Genomic DNA, 22,263 nt, shown 5'->3' with positions numbered 1-22,263 from the left:
AAAACACAAATCGGCCTAGCTGTTATAGCGCCACCTTGAGGCTGGTTTGAAAATGTTCAAGCGGCATTTCTTCCTTGGCCTATAGTGGGTATGTGTACATAACAATTTTCATGGAAATCACACTCTGTGTTCATGATTTGAGGCATTTTGTTCAAAACGGTCAATCAGGATGGAATCTGAAAAACATGTTTTTCTATAGAAATTAGCATGATATTTGGACAAAATCTGTAGGAATGCTGTAAAAAAATAGGCCTCCTGGTGGCGCTATAACAGGCCCAGTCAGAGGTTCTGCTCTGGCATCCAGGGAGTGCGTACAGTTTCACTGCCAACGGCCCGACGGTGCCAGAGATTAGCTGTTCACGGACAACCAGGAGTTAATTTACATATTAAAGGAGTAGTTCACCCCCAAAATGACTTTTTTTCTATTGATTACTCATGCCATGGAGACTAGAGTTCAATAATAATTTTAGGTTTTTGTCACATTCCTAAGACAACAACAATAATAATAATAATAATAATAGCTGGAATTTATATAGCGCTTTTCTGAGTACTCAAAGTCGCTTTACAACACTAAGTGTGTGTGTGTGTGTGTGTGTGTGTGTGTGTGTGTGTGTGTGTGTGTGTGTGTGTGTGTGTGTGTAAATGGCAGGTAAAAACAACAACTTTATTAGGAAAAAAAAACTAGGATAAAAGATACAAAAGAGATCTAAGAACAATAAAAGAATAAAAACAAGAGTAGGTTCAAGGTCAGCTGGGAAAGGCGATGGTAAATAAGACAAAAATGTGATAACAATAAATTTACCCCCATTCGTTCCGGATGGTGACCCGTTTCGAAACGGGTCACCATCCGGAATCAATGGGGGTAAATTTACTATTTACTAATTTTTGTCTTAGGAATGTGACAAAAACCAAAAAATATTATTGAACTCTACTCTCCATGGCATGAGTAATCAATAGAAAAAAAGTCATTTTGGGGGTGAACTACTCCTTTAATGAAGTCATTTACATATGTAATTAACAGGTCAGTGTTGTAATGAGTTCATAATGGAGGGAACTCTAAAAGTCATTTACATATTAATGAGGTCATTTACATATGTTATTAACAGTTCAGTGTTAGAATGCGTTCATTAAAGGGCTTCTTCACCTCTGGGACAACCCTATCTTATTTTATTGTTGTTTGGGACACGATCAACACAATCCTGAGTTATCTTTTGTGTTCAATCTTTGTTTTTAGATATTTTAGTATTTCAGCATGTACTAGTGATGCGTATTGCATCATATGATGCAAAATGCTGTTTTTGTTTTTTTCCCCTCTTATCTATCTTTTTCTTACGTCTCTGTAACTTTGTAAATAACTGTATACTGCTGTGCTTCTACTGGACAACTGGATTTCCCCCTTGGGATAATAAAGGTATCTATCTAAAATATCTAGATAGGGTTGTCCCAGTGGTGAAGTGGCCCTTTAAGGAGGGAACTCTAAAGGTCATTTACATATTAATGAGGTAATTTACATATGTAATTAACAGGTCAGTGCTGTAATGAGTTCATAATGGAGGGAACTCTAAGCCGGGTCGGAGCCAAACATGAGCGTCACATCTTCCTGTTCGACGGCCTCATGGTGTGCTGTAAGACTAACCACGCCCCCGGGCCACGCCTAGCGGGCGGGGCCAGCTCCGCAGAGTACCGCCTCAAAGAGAAGTTCCTCCTGCGCAAGGTTAGTAGAGGCTTTTATTATGAAGTTCCTCCTATGCAAGGTTAGTAGAGGCTTTTATTATGAAGTTCCTCCTGCGCAAGGTTAGTTTTATAATGTTCTAACCCGTAGTTCAAACTCCACTTTAACACATTGTGACTGATATCGTCCTTCTAGAGATCTCAAATTCTGCCCGAACCCAACCATACCCGATCCCGACCAGACATTTAGGGTAGGGTAGAGCCTAAAATGTTCACATATGATTATTTTGGGGGGTCCCCAGTTCACGTTATGTTTATTGTGGGGGGTCGCGCCCTGAAAGTGTTGAAAACCACATCACAAGGTGAGTATAAGTCATTTTAACTGTAATACCCCTGATGGGCCACTAGGTGACCATCGATGACAAGGAGATTATCTAACTGTAATACCCCTGACGGGCCACTAGGTGACCATCGATGACAAGGACGATAAGGAGGGAGAGTATCGGCACGCCTTCCAGATGACGCTGAAAGACGGGAACAGCGTCGTCTTCTCCGCCAAGACGGCCGAGGAGAAGACCGGATGGATGGCAGGTGTGTACAACCAAGGGTTAACTGCAGTACAACGAAGGGTTAAAGGACAACAGATTGTAATCAAAGAAAATAAAAGATGAGTGTTGAAATGTTTTACTTTACTTCTTTCTATAGTTTTAGAGATTTTAATGATTTTGTGTGGGTGGGGGCATGCGTACAAGTGGCTAAATATGGCTTTTCACACAATAAGCCCATTCCCAAGATGCGCCGCAATCTTTCATGGGCAGATGTGACTTATAGGGGCTAGTAGTGTTACTGTAAGCAATAATGAAGAGATTTTTGTGTCTAAAAATACATATTTAGCCACTTGCACGCATGCCCCTAACCACTGAAATCTAAAACACTAAATGTGGTCAAATAGAAAGCAGTAAACCAGTAAGACTCCCTCCCTAATCGGGAGATAAGTGACCGTCAGGTCGCAGCGTGATTTTAGACCAAAATGTGTAGGAGCAGTGTCCAAAATTGTGTTTGAAAGAATTGGCCTGATGGTGGCGCTATTTGGGACAGATCCATGTTGATGACATGAGTGTAGACATACTGTGTACCGATTTGCGTGATTTTAGGGCAAAATCTGTAGGAGTAGTGGCCAAAAATGTGTTTTAAAAAATCGTCCTGAAGGTGGCGCTAAATGGGACAGATCCATGTTGATGACATGAGTGTAGAGCAAGTGTGTACCGATTTGTAGGAGCAGTGTCCAAAAATGTGTTTGAAAAAATCGGCCTGATGGTGGCGCTAAATGGGACAGATCCATGTTGATGAGATGAGTGTAGACATACTGTGTACCGATTTGCGCGATTTTAGGGCAAAAATTGAAGGAGCAGTGTCCAAAAATGTGTTTTGCAAGAATCTGCCTCATGGTGGCGCTAGAAGAGGGCCATGTGAGAATTGCTGGGTGGCGGTTGCGGTTTGGCAGGCAAGGAGTGTGTGTGCCAAATTCGGCATGGATCGGGGCAACGGTTGCGGAGATATGAGCAGGGCAAAAGTGTGACGTGTGACGTGTGACTGACTGACTGACGGACGGACGGACAGCGGGACGACACTTCAGTCATGTTCAGTCATGTCACATGACCTGTCACATGACCTGACCGTGAGTCCTCTCCTCTCCTCTCCTCTCCTCTCCTCTCCTCTCCTCTCCTCTCCTCAGCTCTGGTGTCTCTTCAGTACGGCAGAACGTTGGAGCGCCTCCTGACTGAGGAGAAGGAGGAGCTCATGCACCTCCCCAGGTACTGTTTGGCACCAATCAGGCAATGAGGAGTCAGCCTACTTTTGGCACTGTGTTTGCTCAATGCCCACCCAGTGCATTGATTGATTGATTGATTGATTGATTGATTAGAAGGTTGCATAGGAAAAAGTGCAGTTTCATGACGGTACAGATCACTGGTACAAGGTCAACTAAAAGGAGATCATAGTAAGCTTTTTGGCTTATTTACACAGGAACCAATTTATGTATCTCATATAACATTGAAGGACAGACGGATAGATCACAGTAATACGCATAGGATTACATCAATAACAAAAAGGGGGGAAAATCTGTCATAAAGTAGAAAAAAGAAAAAGAAAAGGGAAATAACATAAAAGGAAATAGAAGATATTCACAGGTTTCGAGTAGCAGCCGTCTGTAGGTGACGTTTCAGAGCGATTTTGAAGGAGGTTGGGGATTTGCACTCCTTTAGGGCTTGTGGTAGGGCCTTCCACATGTTAGTGGTGTAGCAGGGCCTTCCACATGTTAGTGGTGTAGCAGGAGAACACATTTGAGCCTTTTTTCAGAGTCAAATCTGGGTTGAACGTGATTTGTGGAGCTGCCTCTGGTGTTGTAATTGTGGACATCCTTGACGCCTTGAAGTCTAGTTATTATTATTAGTAGTGTAGTAGTAGAAGTAATAGTAGTAATATGTTCTATTTTATTCCAGACAGGAGGTGTACAGGTTCTCAGAACCATACTACAGTAGTAGTAATATGTTCTGTTTTATTCCAGACAAGAGGTGTACAGGTTCTCAGAACCAGACTACAGTAGTAGTAATATGTTCTATTTGATTCCAGACAGGAGGTGTACAGGTTCTCAGAACCAGACTACAGTAGTAGTAATATGTTCTGTTTGATTCCAGACAGGAGGTGTACAGGTTCTCAGAACCAGACTCGGAGCAGAACGTGTTGTTTGAGGAGAACCTGCAGAAGTCTGGAATCCCCATCATTAAGGCTGGAACCGTCTGTAAGCTGATAGAGAGACTGACCTTCCACATGTACGCTGGTAAGATTAACTCCCCTACTGCTTTGGACGTTCCTGTTCGCCCCAATTCTCAAGAGACCTCCGCGCCAATACGGCGCTCGTTCGCGTTCGTTCGTTCGTTCGTTTACCTTGTTGAAGCTGATGAGGGGTCGCGCCGCCGTGTACTGTAAACACATTTTCCGCGGTGATGGTGTAAAAAATCCATTATGCGTTAACATCAACGGAGACCAATTCACTTCCTTGTTGATTTCCTCTGGCTGTAAGGCTCTGTGGCCAGTGACTGGTCTGAATGTACGGCAACACATAACAGGCAAATTCACATTCATTCTCGCATGACGCCGCCCTCTGCTGCCTGGCAGACCAAAGTGCACTATTGCACAATAAAAAATAAAAAAAAATAATAAATAAATAAATGTCTGTCTATCTACTATAACGTTGCAAAGGTAAGCCGCTTTTTGATGGCACCAGACCCAATAAATAAATAAATAATCTGGCAGTAGGAGAGTTAATAATAACAATAATAATAATAATAATAATACATTAACCCATTTAGGCCTAAAATTATTGGATGCTTTAACTATTAAAAAAATAGCAGATATACAAGCAGCTTGTAGATCTGCTATTTTTGAAAAATCGTGAAAATTCGAATTTTGACCTGATTCTATAAGTGTCTTTTGAATCCTTCTATGTTTCTATATGTCAGCAATCTGGCCAGCCATCGTCAAAGAAAAGGTCCTTTTCACTTAACTGGTGCTCAGTTAGTCTGTTCTCGAGAGACTACTATGTCAGTGGTGCTCAAACCTTTTCATGTGAAGGACCCCCAAACGGACCCCCCATCTCAAAATATTTAGTTCCAGGGACCACCCAGAAGCAAAATTTGAGTTACAAACGTTCGCTTTAAAAATACATATTTCCAAAGATTTGTACACATTTTCACGACTTTTTCAAAAATAGCAGATCTACAAGCTCGCAGCGCGGCACTCGGTGCCGCGCTGTGAGCTTGTATATCTGCTATTTTTCACTGGTTAAAGCATTCAATAGTTTTATTCCCTAAATGGGTGTGTAAGCTGATAGAGAGACTGACCTTCCACATGTACACTGGTAAGATTAATCATTTCAAAACTTAACACGTCCTGGCATTGACAAGACAGTAGATTTCCAGTGAATTGCCAGAACATTGAGCTTGTAGATCAGCTATTTTTGCTATTTTTTATGACCTTCTCTGACTTTTTTTTTTCTTCAGTTTAAACCTACCTATGTCCTATGATGATGGACTCTGCTTTTCAATGGGAGTGGTTTCTTGCCATTTGCTACTGCTAGAGTATCTGCAAAAAAATATGCTCCATTCTCCATTAAAAAATCAAACCTTGTCACGTGAAGCTTGACCAATCCTCAAAGTATGGTCTCATTGGACATTTTTAATCATCCAATCATCAGACCGGGACGGACACTATACACATATTCTGGATGTACGGGACGGATAAAACCTGTTCATTCTGGACTGAAATGACCATATATGGACATGAACGGGACACACATGTACGGGACAGATAAAACCTGTAGGAAAAAAATCAAACCTTGGTTAGAAGTGAATCGGTGAATCTTAGTATAGAATTGTCTGGAGAGCCGGTATGATAGCCGGTATAATAGGTTTTTAAAAAATATATAAAAAGTCCTGCTTGCTGGTCTCTTAGTTGTTTGTCAACTGCATCCCTCTATAATTATTTCAGTTTTTCTTTGTGGCCTACTAAATTTTTCAACTTCTGCTAGATTTTCAATGTATTTACTCTTGTCTGCCTTAATGCTCCTTTTTACCATTCTGTTAGCATCTGTATATTCTTATTGTGCCTTTGCTTTTGCTCTTATGCGGCTATTTGTCATTGCTGCAATAGGTGAGACCTATTGCATGTACAAGACAGATAAAACCTGAAGGCCAAATTATCATGTGAAGCTTGACCAATCCTCAAAGTATCCATTCATCTGACCGGGAGGGACACCGCACACATATTCTGGACGTACAGGACAGATAAAGCCTATTCATTCTGAACTGAAATGACCATATATGGACATGGGACACACATTTTGCTTTTTGAAAAAGCCTATTCATTCTGGACTGATATTTTGCACGTACAGGACAGGAAAAACCTGTTCATTCTGGCCTGGAGTGACCATATATGGACATGAGGTGACATACATTGTGTTTTTGAAAAACCCTTTTCATTCTGGACTGAGATCACCATATATGGTAATTAAACGGACATTCTGTTTTTGAAAAAGTCTGTTCATTCTGGACTAAAATGACCATATATGGGCGTGATACACACAAAGCCACTCATAGGAAGCGGTTTTCACCGCTTCAAAAATTAAAATGCTAGTATCAGCATGTGTCCTATGTGTGTTTTTCAGATCCAAACTTCGTGCGAACCTTTCTGACCACGTACCGCTCCTTCTGTAAGCCCCAGGAGCTGCTGGACCTGCTGATTGAGAGGTACTGTTCGTACTCTATACCAGGGGTGATTGAGAGGTACTGTTCATACTCTATACCAGGGGTGATTGAGAGGTACTGTTCATACTCTATACCAGCTGATTGAGAGGTACTGTTCATACTCTATACCAGGGGTGATTGAGAGGTACTGTTCATACTCTATACCAGCTGATTGAGAGGTACTGTTCATACTCTATACCAGCTGATTGAGAGGTACTGTTCATACTCTATACCAGGGGTGATTGAGAGGTACTGTTCATACTCTATACCAGGGTGATTGAGAGGTACTGTTCATACTCTATACCAGCTGATTGAGAGGTACTGTTCATACTCTATACCAGGGGTGATTGAGAGGTACTGTTCATACTCTATACCAGGGTGATTGAGAGGTACTGTTCATACTCTATACCAGCTGATTGAGAGGTACTGTTCATACTCTATACCAGCTGATTGAGAGGTACTGTTCATACTCTATACCAGGGGTTGAGAGGTACTGTTCATACTCTATACCAGGGGTTGAGAGGTACTGTTCATACTCTATACCAGGGGTTGAGAGGTACTGTTCATACTCTATACCAGGACCTGCTGATTGAGAGGTACTGTTCATACTCTATACCAGGGGTGATTGAGAGGTACTGTTCATACTCTATACCAGGGGTGGTCTGATTGAGAGGTACTGTTCATACTCTATACCAGGGGTGATTGAGAGGTACTGTTCATACTCTATACCAGGGCTGATTGAGAGGTACTGTTCATACTCTATACCAGGGGTGGTCTGATTGAGAGGTACTGTTCATACTCTATACCAGGGGTGGGCAATATTTGTTTCAATGGGACAAATGAACAACAGAAAATATTGTGGAGGGCCGGGACAAAAGGTTGTGCTCCCCGCAAGATGTGCTCCCCGCAAACTAAACAGTAAATAAATACTTAGCAGTCCAATCTTTGTTGAAAACCCGGCATTCGGCATCGACTTTTCTTTTTTTTGCCACTTAAGACTTTTTTGATGGGTAAGGTAAGGCAGATCGTCTTGACCAGTCTGACCACCTGCTTGTTATTGAGACAACATCATTGCGTCCATTAATATGTACGTTAATAAAACACTTCAAAATAAAAGCAATGCAGCTTTAGTCCATGCATGAGGTAAAATTAGAAAATGCGTTTATTTTGTCATTTGCCATTAACCCTACGTGGGCTGTATGTACCCTAACTATTATACCTACTGATCTCTTGTAACGCTGGGTGAAAAACAAAGCGACAGCGATAATCCACTCCATTGCTAGGCTCTTGTTACTGCAAAAAAAGGGGGGGTGCCGAGATCAAACCTTCCTGGACGTCAATAGCATTGACAGATACAGGAATAGTCGGATCTGGCCTAGTGGGAACCGGATACAATGTTTCAGAGGTGGGACAAGAGCGAGGACTCGATTAAATGGCGATTAAAAAAAAGTTAAAAAACATATCTCGTCAATGGCATGAATAATCATAATCATCATCATATTCCCTGTTTGACATTCTAGAACCATAAACATGATGGTTTTCACTAGTTATATTAAACAGGTTGTGTTTGTTCCAGGTTTGACATTCCAGAACCAGGTTCCAGTGAAACAGAGACTCTGGAGAACGCAGAACTTCAAAGCTCAGAACTCAAGCGATTCAGGAAGGAATTCGTCCAACCTGTTCAACTGAGGTACATAAACATATACATATAGATACATATACAATTATTGCGACCGTCAGGTCGCAGTTACCATCAAAACCTCCACCAGCTGTCAGTCTGTCTGTCAGTCTGTCAGTCACACATCACACTTTTGCTCTTCTCATATCACCGCTATCGTTGCCCCAATCCATGCCAAACTTTGCACACACACTCCTTGCCTGCCAAACCACTACCTCCACCACTACCTCAATTCTCACATGGCCCTCTTTTGGTGCCACCATGAGGCCGATTCTTGCAAAACACATTTTTGGACACTGCTCCTACAAATGTTGCCCTAAAGTCACGCAAATCGGTACACACTTGGTCTACACTCATGTCTTCAACATGGATCTGTCCCATATAGCTCCACCATCAGGACGATATTTTCAAACACATTTTTGGACACTGCTCCTACAGATTTTGTCCTAAAATCACACAAATCGGTACACACTTGGTCTACACTCATGTCTTCAACATGGATCTGTCCCATATAGCTCCACCATCAGGCCGATTTTTTCAAACACATTTTTGGACACTGCTACTACACATTTTGCCCTAAAATCACGCTGCGACCTGATGGTCGCTTATCTCCCGATTAGGGAGTCTTACTGGTATATATCCAGTACAACCTGTCCAACTGAAATATGTAACATACCTCTCCTCTCCTCTCCACTCCTCTCCTCTCCTCTCCTCTCCTCTCCTCTCCTCTCCTCTCCTCTCCTCTCCTCTCCTCTCAGAGTATTGAACGTGTGTCGTCATTGGGTTGAACATCACTTCTATGACTTTGAGAGAGACTCTCTGTTACTGAGGAGGCTGGAGGACTTCATAGCGCTGGTCAGAGGTATTAATACATATATAATACACTGTATATAAACATATGTATTACTATTTATATGAATATACTTACCAGTCTGTATGTCTGCTGGTCCAGGTAAGTCCATGAGGAAGTGGGTGGAGTCTATCACAAAGAGCATCCAGAGGAAGCAGGCGGCCCAGGCCACAGGCCCCGCCCACAGCACCGCCTCCGAGGCGGCTCCTCCACCAATCACCTTCGAGGCGGCCCCTCCACCAATAGAGTGGCACCTCAGCCGCCCGGGTCAGGCGGAGACCTTCGACCTCATGACCCTTCACCCCATCGAGATCGCCCGGCAGCTCACCTTGCTGGAGTCTGAACTGTACAGGTTAGAACCCTCACCTCACCCTGCTGGAGTCTGAACTGTACAGGTTAGAACATGACCTAACCCTAACCTCGCCTACCAGGCTTTCTGGGGAGAAAGCCTGGTGTTCGTTCACAACAGACCGTTTGGTTTCCGCCTAAAGCGCGGAAACCACTCGAAGCGGCGTCGCTTTGATTTGGTTCCCTCCGTTTGTTTCTCCAATCCCTATTAAAATGCTTGAGAAGCCTAGTGTAGTCTTGCCAGTCGCTACGAGTTGGACTAAAAGATGCACATACCAAACGAATTTTTCTAAAGCAAAACTACGCCGCATCAAGGTGTTTATTAGGTAGGCCCTAAAACTATGTCCTTGGGTGCAGGGGAATATTTTGGGTTAAAACTGAATCCGGTTGATAGTTCCGGCCAAAGTGTAGTCCGTCTAGGACTACAACATGACGTAAAGTGGTTTCCGCTCCCGACCGGATCAAACCCCGTAAAGTGAAGTGATCCCAGACTAACCTAACCCTAACCATGCTGGAGTCTGAACTATACAGGTTTAATTAATCAATAATTCATTAATCATTAATGAATCGTTCATTAATGAATCGTTCATTAATCATTCATTAGGGACTTTAAGCAATGACGGCTACAGCAGTCCACTCCTGTAACCGGACATGGATCAGTGCTCTATAGATAAAGCTGCTTGTCGTCGCAGCCCTTCCTACTACGGCAGAAGCTACCTTTCCACGTAGCGTCTACAACGTCTGCTGCATAGCCGTCACCATGGGAACAAAGAGTTCGGTAAAAGGGTTGCCAACGGTTGTTTGCCTAACTCTTTCTCAGCCACGGGGAGCCACTTAATGTTAAAACCGGATTAAACCGTACTTCTTCTGTACTCAAATTAGCCGACCGGAATTTTCCGTACTAGGTCATTAAAACCAAAATAAATGATAATGATAAAAAAAAAAAACGATCGGCAGCTGTCCTCAGTCTCTTCTTCGACTGATCTAAAAGGATCATTCTCTCAACTGTCTGAACCGGAAGTGCTTCTGGTAGCTTTTCGTTCACTATAGCCAAATTCCCGTTCACTTTCAAATCAATGTAGGAGGCGTTAGCATAGCATCTCTCGGTGATGTTTTCGATCAGATAAAAGTTGACATGGGGGCTTCATACGGACTGGATTACGTCTCAGATCATAATACAATAATAGAAATTTCCAGCTAGTCCACAGACAAGCCATTCTGGCCAGGCTGGGAAAGTGTTAACGATCTTGACTGCTACAACGATTGCGTCAGAGCAGCTGTACCGAGCCGTCCTGAAAACCGTATTTGCATAAACTCCCTGTTAATCATTTTATAGACAGCTGACCCTGCTGTCTGACTTATACAGGTTTAATTAATCATTTCATAGGAAGCAGGAAGCATTAATAATAATGATGCAGGGAACAGTCAGTCAATAATAATCTGTATATTTTAGATGCTACACGACTCATCTAAATAGATGAGTGTTCAACCCAGATTCAGCTCAAACAAAAGGTAAAATTTGTTCTCCTGCTATACCACCAAAATGTGGAACGCCTTACCGAAGGCCTTAAAGGAGAGTAAATCCCTAACGTCCCTTAAAACCGCCCTGAAAAACCACTTACAGGCGGCAGCTGCTCGAAACTGGTAGCAACAAACCTAGCTTAACCTTACCCTCCCTTTGACCCTCCTATTGTAAATAACTTGTCTTTTTATAGTTTAATTTTCTTGTTCTTTTGTTTGCAATTGCTTTTCTAATACATTTCTACTGCATAGTACTGTGTTCTATCCGTCTGTCATTCAATGTTATATGAGATACTTCAATGGTTTCCTATGGAAATAAGCTTAGTCTTTTCTAGGATCTCCTTTTAGTAGACCTTGTACCAGTGAACTGGCCTGAGTTAAAGAGAAGGATCTCAACGGAAATAAGCCTTGCTTTACCTGAGTTTCCTTTTACAGCTGCACTGTCATGAAACTGTACCTTTTCCTTTGCAAAATGCATAGGAAATAAATACTTCAATCAATCAATCAATCAATCAATCAATCAATCAATCAGTCTTTGTAGAGTGACTCATCTAAATGACAAGAGAATAGTCTTGGTAGAGTGTGTGCTTATTGGTGGGTGATTAATGGATTGCATTTTATAGCACTTTTCTAAGCAAGTTGCGAACTCAAAGCGCTTGACAACGGTCCATTCATTCATTCATACATTGGGAGGTGAAGCGGCGAAGAGTCAACGCCAGCGTCCTCGCTTCCCACATTCACACACCAATGGTGGCGACTGGCGAGCTGACACCATTGGTTGTGCTGTCTCCTCCCACAGGGCGGTGCAGCCGTCGGAGCTGGTGGGCAGCGTTTGGACCAAAGAAGACAAAGAGTTGAATTCACCCAACCTGCTGAAGATGATCCGACACACCACCAACCTCACACTGTGGCTGGAGAGGTAGGTTAACACCACCAACCTCACACTGTGGCTGGAGAGGTAGGTTAACACCACCAACCTCACACTGTGGCTGGAGAGGTAAGATTACACCACCAACCTCACTCTGTGGCTGGAGAGGTAAGATAACACCACCAACCTCACACTGTGGCTGGAGAGGTAAGATAACACCACCAACCTCACACTGTGGCTGGAGAGGTAAGATAACACCACCAACCTCACACTGTGGCTGGAGAGGTAAGATAACTACTGCCAAACCTCACCACACTATGGTTACTATGGTTACTAGCACCAACCTCACACTATGGTTACTATGGTTACTAGCACCAACCTCAGCCAGCAGACCCAACAGCCCATTGCAAAACTTGCAAAAAAGATGTTCCACGATCATGCCGTTTGCCACGCCATAAAGGAGCAGATCTACAAGTTCTCAACATGTCATGCTGCAAGGCGTTGTGGGCTTGTAGATTGTCTATTTTCATAAATAAAACTAGAGGAAAAAAATAATACCGGTAATATATCAATCCTTTTCCATTCCAGACTCGGTTAAAAAAAAGAAAGAAAAAAAAAAAGATAATTTTGTTTAATTTATATTACTTTCAATCTGTGATAGAGTTTCTGTTTTTTGGGCCGGCATAGGGCCTAAAATATATGCTAATTGGTCGCATGTCATTAACATGTCGTTAACATGTCGTTAACAGGTGTATCGTAGAGACAGAGAACATCGAGGAGAGGGTCCAGGTGGTCTCCAGGATCATCGATGTTCTCCAGGTCTTCCAGGAACTCAACAACTTCAACGGAGTTCTGGAGGTCGTCAGCGCCATGAACTCTTCACCTGTTTACCGTCTGGACCATACCTTCCAGGTAACACAACTACACACTCTAACAAACACTCATGCAGTATGACACAACAGAACAACACTAACACACAAGGATCTTCTCCCTTCCCTAAGGCCCCTTTTAGATGAAAACAGGCTTCACTGTAAACAGCTAAGAGCCGTTTAGTTTTCATTTTTTATGTGGTCTTTAGATGAAAACGCAATTTGTCCCTAAACGCGGTAATTTGCATGCCAGGTCGCTAGGTGGCGCATGTCGCCATGACCGCACTGCCCAAGTTCCGTTCTACTTCCTAGCAGCCAGCAAAGAAGTCCTCCTCAGTCAGTCAACACAACGCACTGCCGACACTGCACAGGCAGACTGGCTGGCTGGCTAACTAAAAATGCTTAAAAAGTTTGTTCCAGACGGTCGGAACAGACACATGTACCATACACATCCCGGGACTATATTTATTCCTTATGATACGATACAGAAAAAGGCGTTCACTTCACGTTTCGTTTCAACACAGAGGACTGGAGTCAATGCCTTTACTGCAGCTTATGGAGGGGATGATGATGATTACACACAGACGGCGACGAGCTATAGATGTTGGATCGTGTCATGATAAACATTATAGGCTACTGTCGCTATTTTCAGCGTCGGCTATTTTTGCAGTTGTCTGCTATTTTCACAACGCACCGCAACGCGTTGTGAGCTTGTAGGTCGGCTATTTTCACAACGCACCGCGACGCGTTGTGAGCTTGTAGATCGGCTATTTTCACAATGCACCGCGACACGTTGTGAGCTTGTAGATCGGCTATTATCACAACGCACCGCGACGCGCTGTGAGCTTGTAGATCGGCTATTTTCACAACGCACCGCGACGCGGTGTTGTGAGCTTGTAGATGGGCTATTTTCAAATAGCTACGGTATAAATTAGGGCTACAAATAAATGTACTTAATAGTTACTTTACAGTTTACACCACTGAACTGATGTTTAAAAAGCAATTAAATTGCTCTTCATTAAGGTACAGTATGAGTATGAGCTCAAAGCTATTTATCATAGTGGCATAAAATGAAGGGGGGGAAAAAGACGATATCAATCGCCGATTATTTGTATGACAATTATAATCATCTGGAGAAATTCCTAATCGTGACAGCCCTAGGACGTCCCACATCTTTCCATTTTCAGTGGTTTGCTGCGTTTACGGTATTTAGATGAAAGCGGGAGATACAAAGCGTTTTTACCTTTTCCACTTTCAAAGGGGGTTTCACTTTGTTACGGTTTCACCCCCCGAAGACGCCATTTTCGTCTAAATGACCCCCCACAAACGACTATAAATCATTACGTTTATAGTGAAGCCCGTTTTAATGTAATAGGGGCCTAAAACACTGGACAACACTTAACATGTCCAAATGTTAACACAGTCGGTGCCATATGTAAAGTGGGACCTCTTATATTGCCGTTTCGCCACCAAAATGGTACAAAGGGTTAAAAAATAGTGTGCACGCTGTTCATGCACTATGCATGTGCACGCGTTGAACAGCTTATAAACAAAAAAATCCGCTTGGAAATCCGTTCAGGCATTCAGGAGATTGCAGGATCCCTTGTTTTCTTCAAATGTAAACAAACATGGCTGCCATGTTTGAAAGATGGGGTTAGTATGGGGGTTAAACATGCAATATCGCGATCATGCCTAGTACATTGTTGGAGGTCCAAAAAACATTTTTGAAAAACTTTTTTTTTTAAAGACGATAAAAGACGGTTGGCAGGGAAGGCCATAGTTAAAAAGACGATTTTATTATAGAAATCTTTTTGGCATGGTATGAGTTAATTTATGTGTTTTTAATCAACAGATGATTCCGGGTCGTCAGAGGAAAGTTCTAGAAGAGGCTCATGAACTGAGTGAAGATCATTACAAGAAATACCTTCTGAAGCTCAGATCCATCAACCCCCCCTGCGTTCCCTTCTTTGGTACGTTCCATCACATGGGTGTGTATGTGATGTGTATATGTGTGTATATGTTTATAATGGGTGTCTATGTGGTGTGTGTATGTGTGTTGTAGGAATCTATTTGACCAACATCTTGAAGACAGAGGAAGGGAATCCAGACTTCCTGCATTGTCATGGTAACAAACACCTTGTTTATGCGTGTGAAAACAAGATAATTCACTTAACAGTTATTATCTCCATTTGTCAACATTATGTTTTAACCGATTTCGTGCCGCCGACGTGAAAGGGTTAATTGTCCAGGGTGCCGTTCGCTTTCTCCGTCCGCGGCCAGTCTCTTATTTTGAAGGCCGGAAGTAGATCGCGCTCACAATTCCTACTTGACGATGTTGGAGATTCAACATCATCTTCCCCTTCACTCTGGTCTATCACTCCGTTCACTGATTGGTCTATCACTCCGTTCACTGATTGGTCTATCACTCCGTTCACTGATTGGTCTATCACTCCGTTCACTGATTGGTCTATCATTCCGTTCACTGATTGGTCTATCACTCCGTTCACTGATTGGTCTATCACTCCGTTCACTGATTGGTCTATCACTCCGTTCACTGATTGGTCTATCACTCCGTTCACTGATTGGTCTATCACTCCGTTCACTGATTGGTCTATCACTCCGTTCACTGATTGGTCTATCACTCCGTTCACTGATTGGTCTATCACTCCGTTCACTGATTGGTCTATCACTCCGTTCACTGATTGGTCTATCACTCCGTTCACTGATTGGTCTAGAGCAGGGGTTCTCAAGCTTTTTGATCTCACAACCCCATATTATTAGCGAAGGTTTGCCGACTTGCCGTCACTTTAATTCTATGGTCGATGGCGACGACCGCACTTTTTTTTTTCTGTGGCTTGATAAAACCACAGATAACTATATAACTATTCGTTATATAGTTTTATCATTAAATAATACGTGCTTAAATAAAACGTATTGTGAGCTTATAAATTGGTGTTTATTAACATTGAGTATTGTTGCGTTGCTGTAGGTAAAGACCTCATTAACTTCATTAATGAGTTAATTAACAGTTAATTACCAGTGTGTGTTGTTGTGTGGCTGTAGGTAAAGACCTCATTAACTTTATTAATGAGTTAACTAACAATGTGTGTTGTGTACTAACAATGTGTGTTGTGTCTCTGTAGGTAAAGACCTCATTAACTTCAGTAAACGTCGCAAAGTTGCAGAAATCACAGGAGAAATCCAACAGTACCAGAACCAGCCTTACTGCCTGAGACCCGAACCCAGCATAAAGGTAACAGACACCAATGATACAATATACACACTAGTCTACACACTACACAATACCTGAACCCTCTATGAAGGTAAAAAAAACACTAATGATACAATGTACACACTATAGTCTACACACACTAAAGATAGTGTATTAGGCTACAGACTGAAGATTCTATTTTCTCTCTTTCAAACCTTTCTCAACTGTGTTCTATCAGAATCACCTTTATTTGTCACTTTCTCCATATACTTGCATACCTACAGAAAATGAAATATCGTTCCCCCTCAGTCACTTGCAGTGCAACATAAAAACATCAAGCCTATCTAAGAAACATGAAAGGTCCTAAAACTAAAAACAACATAAACAACATGTAATAATCCCCAACACAAGTATGTATGTGAGATAATGTGACGTGTGCAATTCATCTAAAACGTTCTAAACATAAAAAAGTACCAACATACACATATACTGTAGGTAAAGTGCGTTGGTGCTATCCGTCTGTCTTTCAATGTTATATGAGATACATAAAGGGTCCCAGTGCTTACTGGGATCTCCTTTTAGTTGTCTGTGTACCAGTGAACTGTACTGTCATGAAACTGTACCTTTTCCTATGCAAACTTCTAATCAATCAATCAATCAATCAATCAATCAATCAATCAATCAATCAATTAATTAAAACCCTATAGTTTATAACCCTAACCCTATAGTGCAGAATTTTAGCAACAGAAAGAGTAATTTTCAAGATAGAAAGTTTATCTTCGGAGAGTGAGGCATTGATATTCACCATAATGGTGCTGGAAAATAATCATCTTTGTTGTTATTTGTCAAGCCGACAGTATATATTTTTGTGTTAGTTGGGTGATGTAGTAGGTTATATTCAAAAAGTTCAAAGGTAGCAAGTCCCGAAGTCCTATTCTGCTACTTACCACATGTGTCAGGATACTCCATGCCACATTTCAGACTTTCAAGTCTATTTATTTATCTATCTGAATGCATAGTCAAAAGGACTGTGCATTCTATCTTATTATAATTTGTATCAATGTATTATTCTTTACTGATTGTATGTGTTTACCCTTTTTACTGTGTCTCCATATAAATGCCTACATTGTAATTGATGTATTGAGATAATAATAATGTTTGTTTAAATGGCTGTCATGTTGAATACGAGGCGGCATTGGCTCAGGGGTAGTGAAACCCTCATTAGAACACAGAGGGTTCTAGAGGGGGTTCCCAGTTCGATCCTGGGCTCCCCCAGAGTTAAGGTCCGTACACACCGGAGGCGAATTAGTGTATAATTAGCTTTTTTTAAAACCTTATGAAGACAATGGAAGCTTCCACACCAAACGCGAATTTCGAAAAAGCGAAAAGTCGTCTGTTTTTTATTCGCCCTTGTGTCGAATTTAGCGAACATACGCTGGTGAACTCCTCTCTCTGCGTATCAATGCAAGCTCACTCTATCCTTTTTAAAGAGAGAGAGGGGACATGGTCGAGAGACCATCCCTGTGCATTGAGGCCGAGGGGAACTTCTTGTGTGTGTGGCTGCCAGTGTTGGGAAGAACGTCGTTACTTGTAACGGCGTTAGGTAACGAAACTACTTTTCTCGGTAACTAATAACGTAACTCCACCTTTCCCATTCAGGAACGCCGTTCTAGTTACTGTGGTGTAAAGTGGCTAGTTACTTGTTACTTTCTGTGGTCCAAAGGAACTGTTTCTCTGCGCAGCGGAGAGCAGACTGAGAGCAGCAGCGGAGCCTCCCTGTCTGCTGCCTGTCATAAACTGCCTGTCTGTGGTAACTCTCATAGTCAAGTGAAAGACGTGCCTGGCCTCGCACACTAACATGATGCGCTGTAGAGGAGCAATGATTGGTTGACCTGGGTTAAAGCTTCAGGCTAAGCCAATCAGAGACGGCCTTGGGCGGGTCTTAAAAAATACACACAAACTGACACTGAGCCAAGCGCACACACATTGTCACGCGGTGAAGAGAGACGGAGAGGATAGTACTCGTGTCTCCAAATGCTGGCGAGAGCTCGAGACAACAGCAGCTTTGCAACTTGGAAACATTATTTTAACTTTGTGGAGATAAATGGCGCTAAAATCTACTCCACCAAAATCGCCACAGCATGTCACCCAGAGTGAACCAAACAGATTGATTGCCAAGCCACGTAATGCAAGTGCTAGCTAAATATGAAACATGCTTGATCAATGATGCTTTCCATCGCAACCTTTGAGTCTGTTGCCTTCAGAGAACTAGTCAGTGTTGCACAGCACGACGATAAGTGCAGAACTTGGTTTGAAAAAGGCTACAATGAATATATATGCCATTTCTAAACATATCTTTAGCTTTTTTGTTCCACTGCATTTCTATGCATAATTGCTACAATAACAGGGAGTTGTCTTTCCTCTTTATAAGGTCATTAATTGAAGCCCCCTAAAAAAAACAAAAAAACAAGTGTAACTGACTTTCCAGAATGCTTTGTTTTGATTTATATTTTTTAAAGTAAAGTAAGGTAACTAGTAACTAATTTTATACGCTATTCGCTATTTGGTGTGTATGGAAAAAGGCGAATCGCGAATTCTTCGCCTTTTTTGTTCGCTTATTCACGACGCTTCGCTAATTCGCCGGTGTGTACGGACCTTTAGTGTTGAGCAAGACTCTGAACCCCTAGTTGCTCCCGAAGAGGAGGTTGGTGCCTTGCATGGTTTCCTCCGCCATCGGTGTATGAATGTGTGTGTGAATGGGTGAATGTAATGCACAATCTCTGTAAAGCGCCTTGGATAAAGGTGCTTTATAATTGCACCGTTTAACATTTGTACAGCATAAAAATCACACAGTGAGTGCAGCCAGATGCTCTGAGTCTTTGATTAGACAGATTGATATGAACCAATCAGGGGTTTTTCTTTGGGTTTTTTATATTTATTTACAAAATTCAGCGTGAATAGTTTCAATGTGTCTCTCTCTCTCTCTCTCTGTCTCTCTCTCTCTGTCTCTCTCTCTCTCTCTCTCTCTGTCTCTCTGTCTCTATGTCTCTCTCTCTCTCTCAGAGGTTCTTTGAATGGTTGAACCCCATGGAGGACAGGCAGGAGAAGGAGTTCACTGATTATCTGTTCAACAAGTCACTGGAGATCGAACCCCGACACACCAAGACCCTCCCCCGCTTTGTATGTATAAAATATACCTATCTACCGTATCTATATACCTATATACCTACTGTATCTACACCTTTAAACCCCAACTGTCTTTCCTCTTTAAAAGCCTATCTAGCTGACCTCCAAAACTGGATGTCTGCTAACCTTTACTACTCAACACTAACAAGCCAGAAATCATCCTGTTCGGCAAAACTGTCTTGACTCCATGCCCACCAATGTTACACCAGTAGAAAGGAATCTGGCTGTGCTACTGGACTCAGGGCATTTGCCCGGTGGGCCGCTAGGCTAGGGGGCCGCCCAGTGGCAAAAAAAAGTAAAAAAAAAATATATATATCTATGATTGGTGCTTGGCTGAGCATGATCAGATTGTAAAACCATCCCTACCCTTAAATTTAATTTCTTCTTTCAATGGACTAAAATATTGTTTTATTTGATGGCCTTCCTGCCCGGGCATTTGACCTTTGTACCCTCAGACAACACCAAAGGCCAAGTGGCCATATCTCCTCAGAATAACAAGTATTCTAATAATAAATACCATCTATTTATAGGGTTAGTATGTAATAGTAATGTAATAGTAATAGATTACTCCTCTCCTCCTCAGAGTAAGAAGTATATTCTAATAATTAACACCATATATGTATAGGGTTAGTATGTAATAGTAATAGTAATAGATTACTTCTCTCCTCCTCAGAGTAAGAAGTATTCTAATAATAAACACCATGAATTTATAGGGTTAGTAATGTAATAGTAATGTAATAGTAATAGATTACTCCTCTCCTCCTCAGAGTAAGAAGTATTTTAATAATAAACACCATGTATTTATAGGGTTAGGGTTAGTAATGTAATAGTAATGTAATAGTAATAGATTACTCCTCTCCTCAGAGCAAGAAGTACTCGTGTCCTCTGAAGTCTCCAGGACTCCGCCCCCAGGCCGCCAGGTCGGCCTCACTCAGAGGTCAGAGGTCAAGGGTCAGCCACAGCGATGTCACTGACGGGGTCGCGACCTCTGACCCCCCCCTCACCCCCCTCACCCCCCTGTCTCCCTCTCCCCTGGGTCCTAGCTCCCCCTCCAACTCTGGTATGACACACACACACACACACACACACACACACACACACACACACACACACGCACACACACACACACACACACACACACACACGCACACACACACGCACGCGCACACGCACACGCACACACGCACACACACAGTGTTGGGGAAGTTACTTTGAAAGCGTAACTTGTACAGTTACAAGTAACTCAACATGGCAGTAACTTGATCAAGTTACAGTTCTACCCCTGGAGAAATGTAACTTGTAAAGTTTCAAGTTACATAGAAAAAATGAACTTCATTTAATTTTCTTTTCAACGTTAAATTGAGAATGTACATTTGGTGTATATGAAACACAATATAATATCCTACAAAAAAAGTCACATGCCAGCAGAAATATGCCTCAACTGAGTTGTATACTTTTATTTAAAAAAGGTTGACATTTTCTTTAGTAAACATCTGTGTTCCTAAAATAAAGTAAAAAAAAATAAGAAAACATCTGTTCTATCTGTTGAGGATACTGTTACATGAGTCATGACATTTGATCGTCATCTTATCACATCACATCTCTATGCATATTAACTAAACTTTTGTGGGGCACGGTGGCGCAGTGGTTAGCGCTTCGCCTCACAGCTAGAAGGTCCTGGGTTCGATTCCCGCCGGGGGACACTGTGGGTGCTGGGGGCGTGTTTCTCCCTCCGCGTCATCAGCGCCCACACCCTAGGTGGGGTTGGCGATAGGGCCTTTCTGTGTGGAGTTTGCATGTTCGCCCCGTGTCTCCTAGGGTTGATACCCTCACAAAAACATGCAGTAATCCTGGTCTCAATAATGCCTCCCCCTGGCCAGCCGGGGCGCTTGATGGAGGGGAAAGGAACTGGTTGGAATAACGTGTTCCTTCCATGCGCTACGTCCATCCCGGGGAAAATCCCACCTGTCAGGTGAAAAGAAACAACTTTTGGACTACTCATGCATTGAAGGAAGCTACTCATGCATTGAAGGAAGCATGAGGTCAGTCCGTTGTCTCCCCAGGCGTGGCAGAGGGAGAGCAGAGCCCAGGATTACATAGGCAATTGGCACTGGGTGAAAAAATGGGTTGCAAAATCGTGGGATAAAAATTATAGTTTAAAAAAAAAATAAAAAATAAACTTTTGTAAACATCTGTGATCCTAAAATAAAATTCCGCCGAAAAAGAGGATCTGTTCAGGATACTGTACATTAGTCAAGACATTTGATCGTCAATTTGATCACATCTCAATTGTAAAACTTTAACTTAACTGTTAAAAAAATATAAAGCGATGTATAGTGATAGCTACACCTTTGTTAAACATATGAATTAAACTGTTATTACATGACATTTGATCGTCAATCTTACCAAAACGTAAAACTCAGCATGTGTTGTCATGGTGAAATGTTTCAGGTTCGTTCAGGTGGTCTGATGATGTCACGCCTCCGGCCCCGCCCCCTGTCCCGCCCCGCAGACCACCCGACTCCTCCCCCTCGAAGGTTTGTTTCCATGGTTACCGACGACACCCCCTAACAACCACCTCTTCAGACTCAAACCTAGCATTCCTCTCCTCTTGAGTCCCTTCTTGTGAACTCTTGCTAGTTTGCTATGCAGATGCTAGGTTCATTGTTTACCTGTTGTCCTAGTTACGGTGGTTCTCAACCTTTTCAGGCCATGACCCCCAAATAACCATGTCAGAGTACTTAAAGGGATATTTCAC

General features: G+C 42.3%; 1 protein-coding gene across 1 annotated transcript in view; it reads left to right on the top strand.

Moving 5' to 3' along the window:
- The window catches only part of LOC308282433 (son of sevenless homolog 1-like), a gene marked incomplete at both ends in the record, with an annotated part of 35,597 nt that overhangs the window by 577 nt on the left and 12,757 nt on the right, over positions 1-22,263 (top strand). The window contains 16 exons of the mRNA XM_080722778.1: positions 1,527-1,714; positions 2,136-2,262; positions 3,407-3,485; positions 4,368-4,510; positions 6,896-6,977; positions 8,551-8,664; positions 9,411-9,514; positions 9,605-9,854; positions 12,171-12,290; positions 12,989-13,151; positions 14,961-15,078; positions 15,171-15,233; positions 16,252-16,361; positions 19,383-19,499; positions 20,370-20,565; positions 21,957-22,042. Of these exons, the coding sequence (XP_080578904.1) occupies positions 1,527-1,714; positions 2,136-2,262; positions 3,407-3,485; positions 4,368-4,510; positions 6,896-6,977; positions 8,551-8,664; positions 9,411-9,514; positions 9,605-9,854; positions 12,171-12,290; positions 12,989-13,151; positions 14,961-15,078; positions 15,171-15,233; positions 16,252-16,361; positions 19,383-19,499; positions 20,370-20,565; positions 21,957-22,042 (2,060 nt within the window). The remainder of the gene's footprint in view (positions 1-1,526; positions 1,715-2,135; positions 2,263-3,406; positions 3,486-4,367; positions 4,511-6,895; positions 6,978-8,550; positions 8,665-9,410; positions 9,515-9,604; positions 9,855-12,170; positions 12,291-12,988; positions 13,152-14,960; positions 15,079-15,170; positions 15,234-16,251; positions 16,362-19,382; positions 19,500-20,369; positions 20,566-21,956; positions 22,043-22,263) is intronic.

The sequence above is a fragment of the Nannobrachium achirus genome, assembly GCF_963921795.1.
Source record: "Nannobrachium achirus genome assembly, chromosome: 3".
In the NCBI taxonomy this organism is placed as follows: Eukaryota; Metazoa; Chordata; class Actinopteri; order Myctophiformes; family Myctophidae; genus Nannobrachium; species Nannobrachium achirus.
The sequence above is the reverse complement of the archived record's forward strand: the minus strand, read 5'-3'. Positions and strand labels throughout refer to the sequence as shown.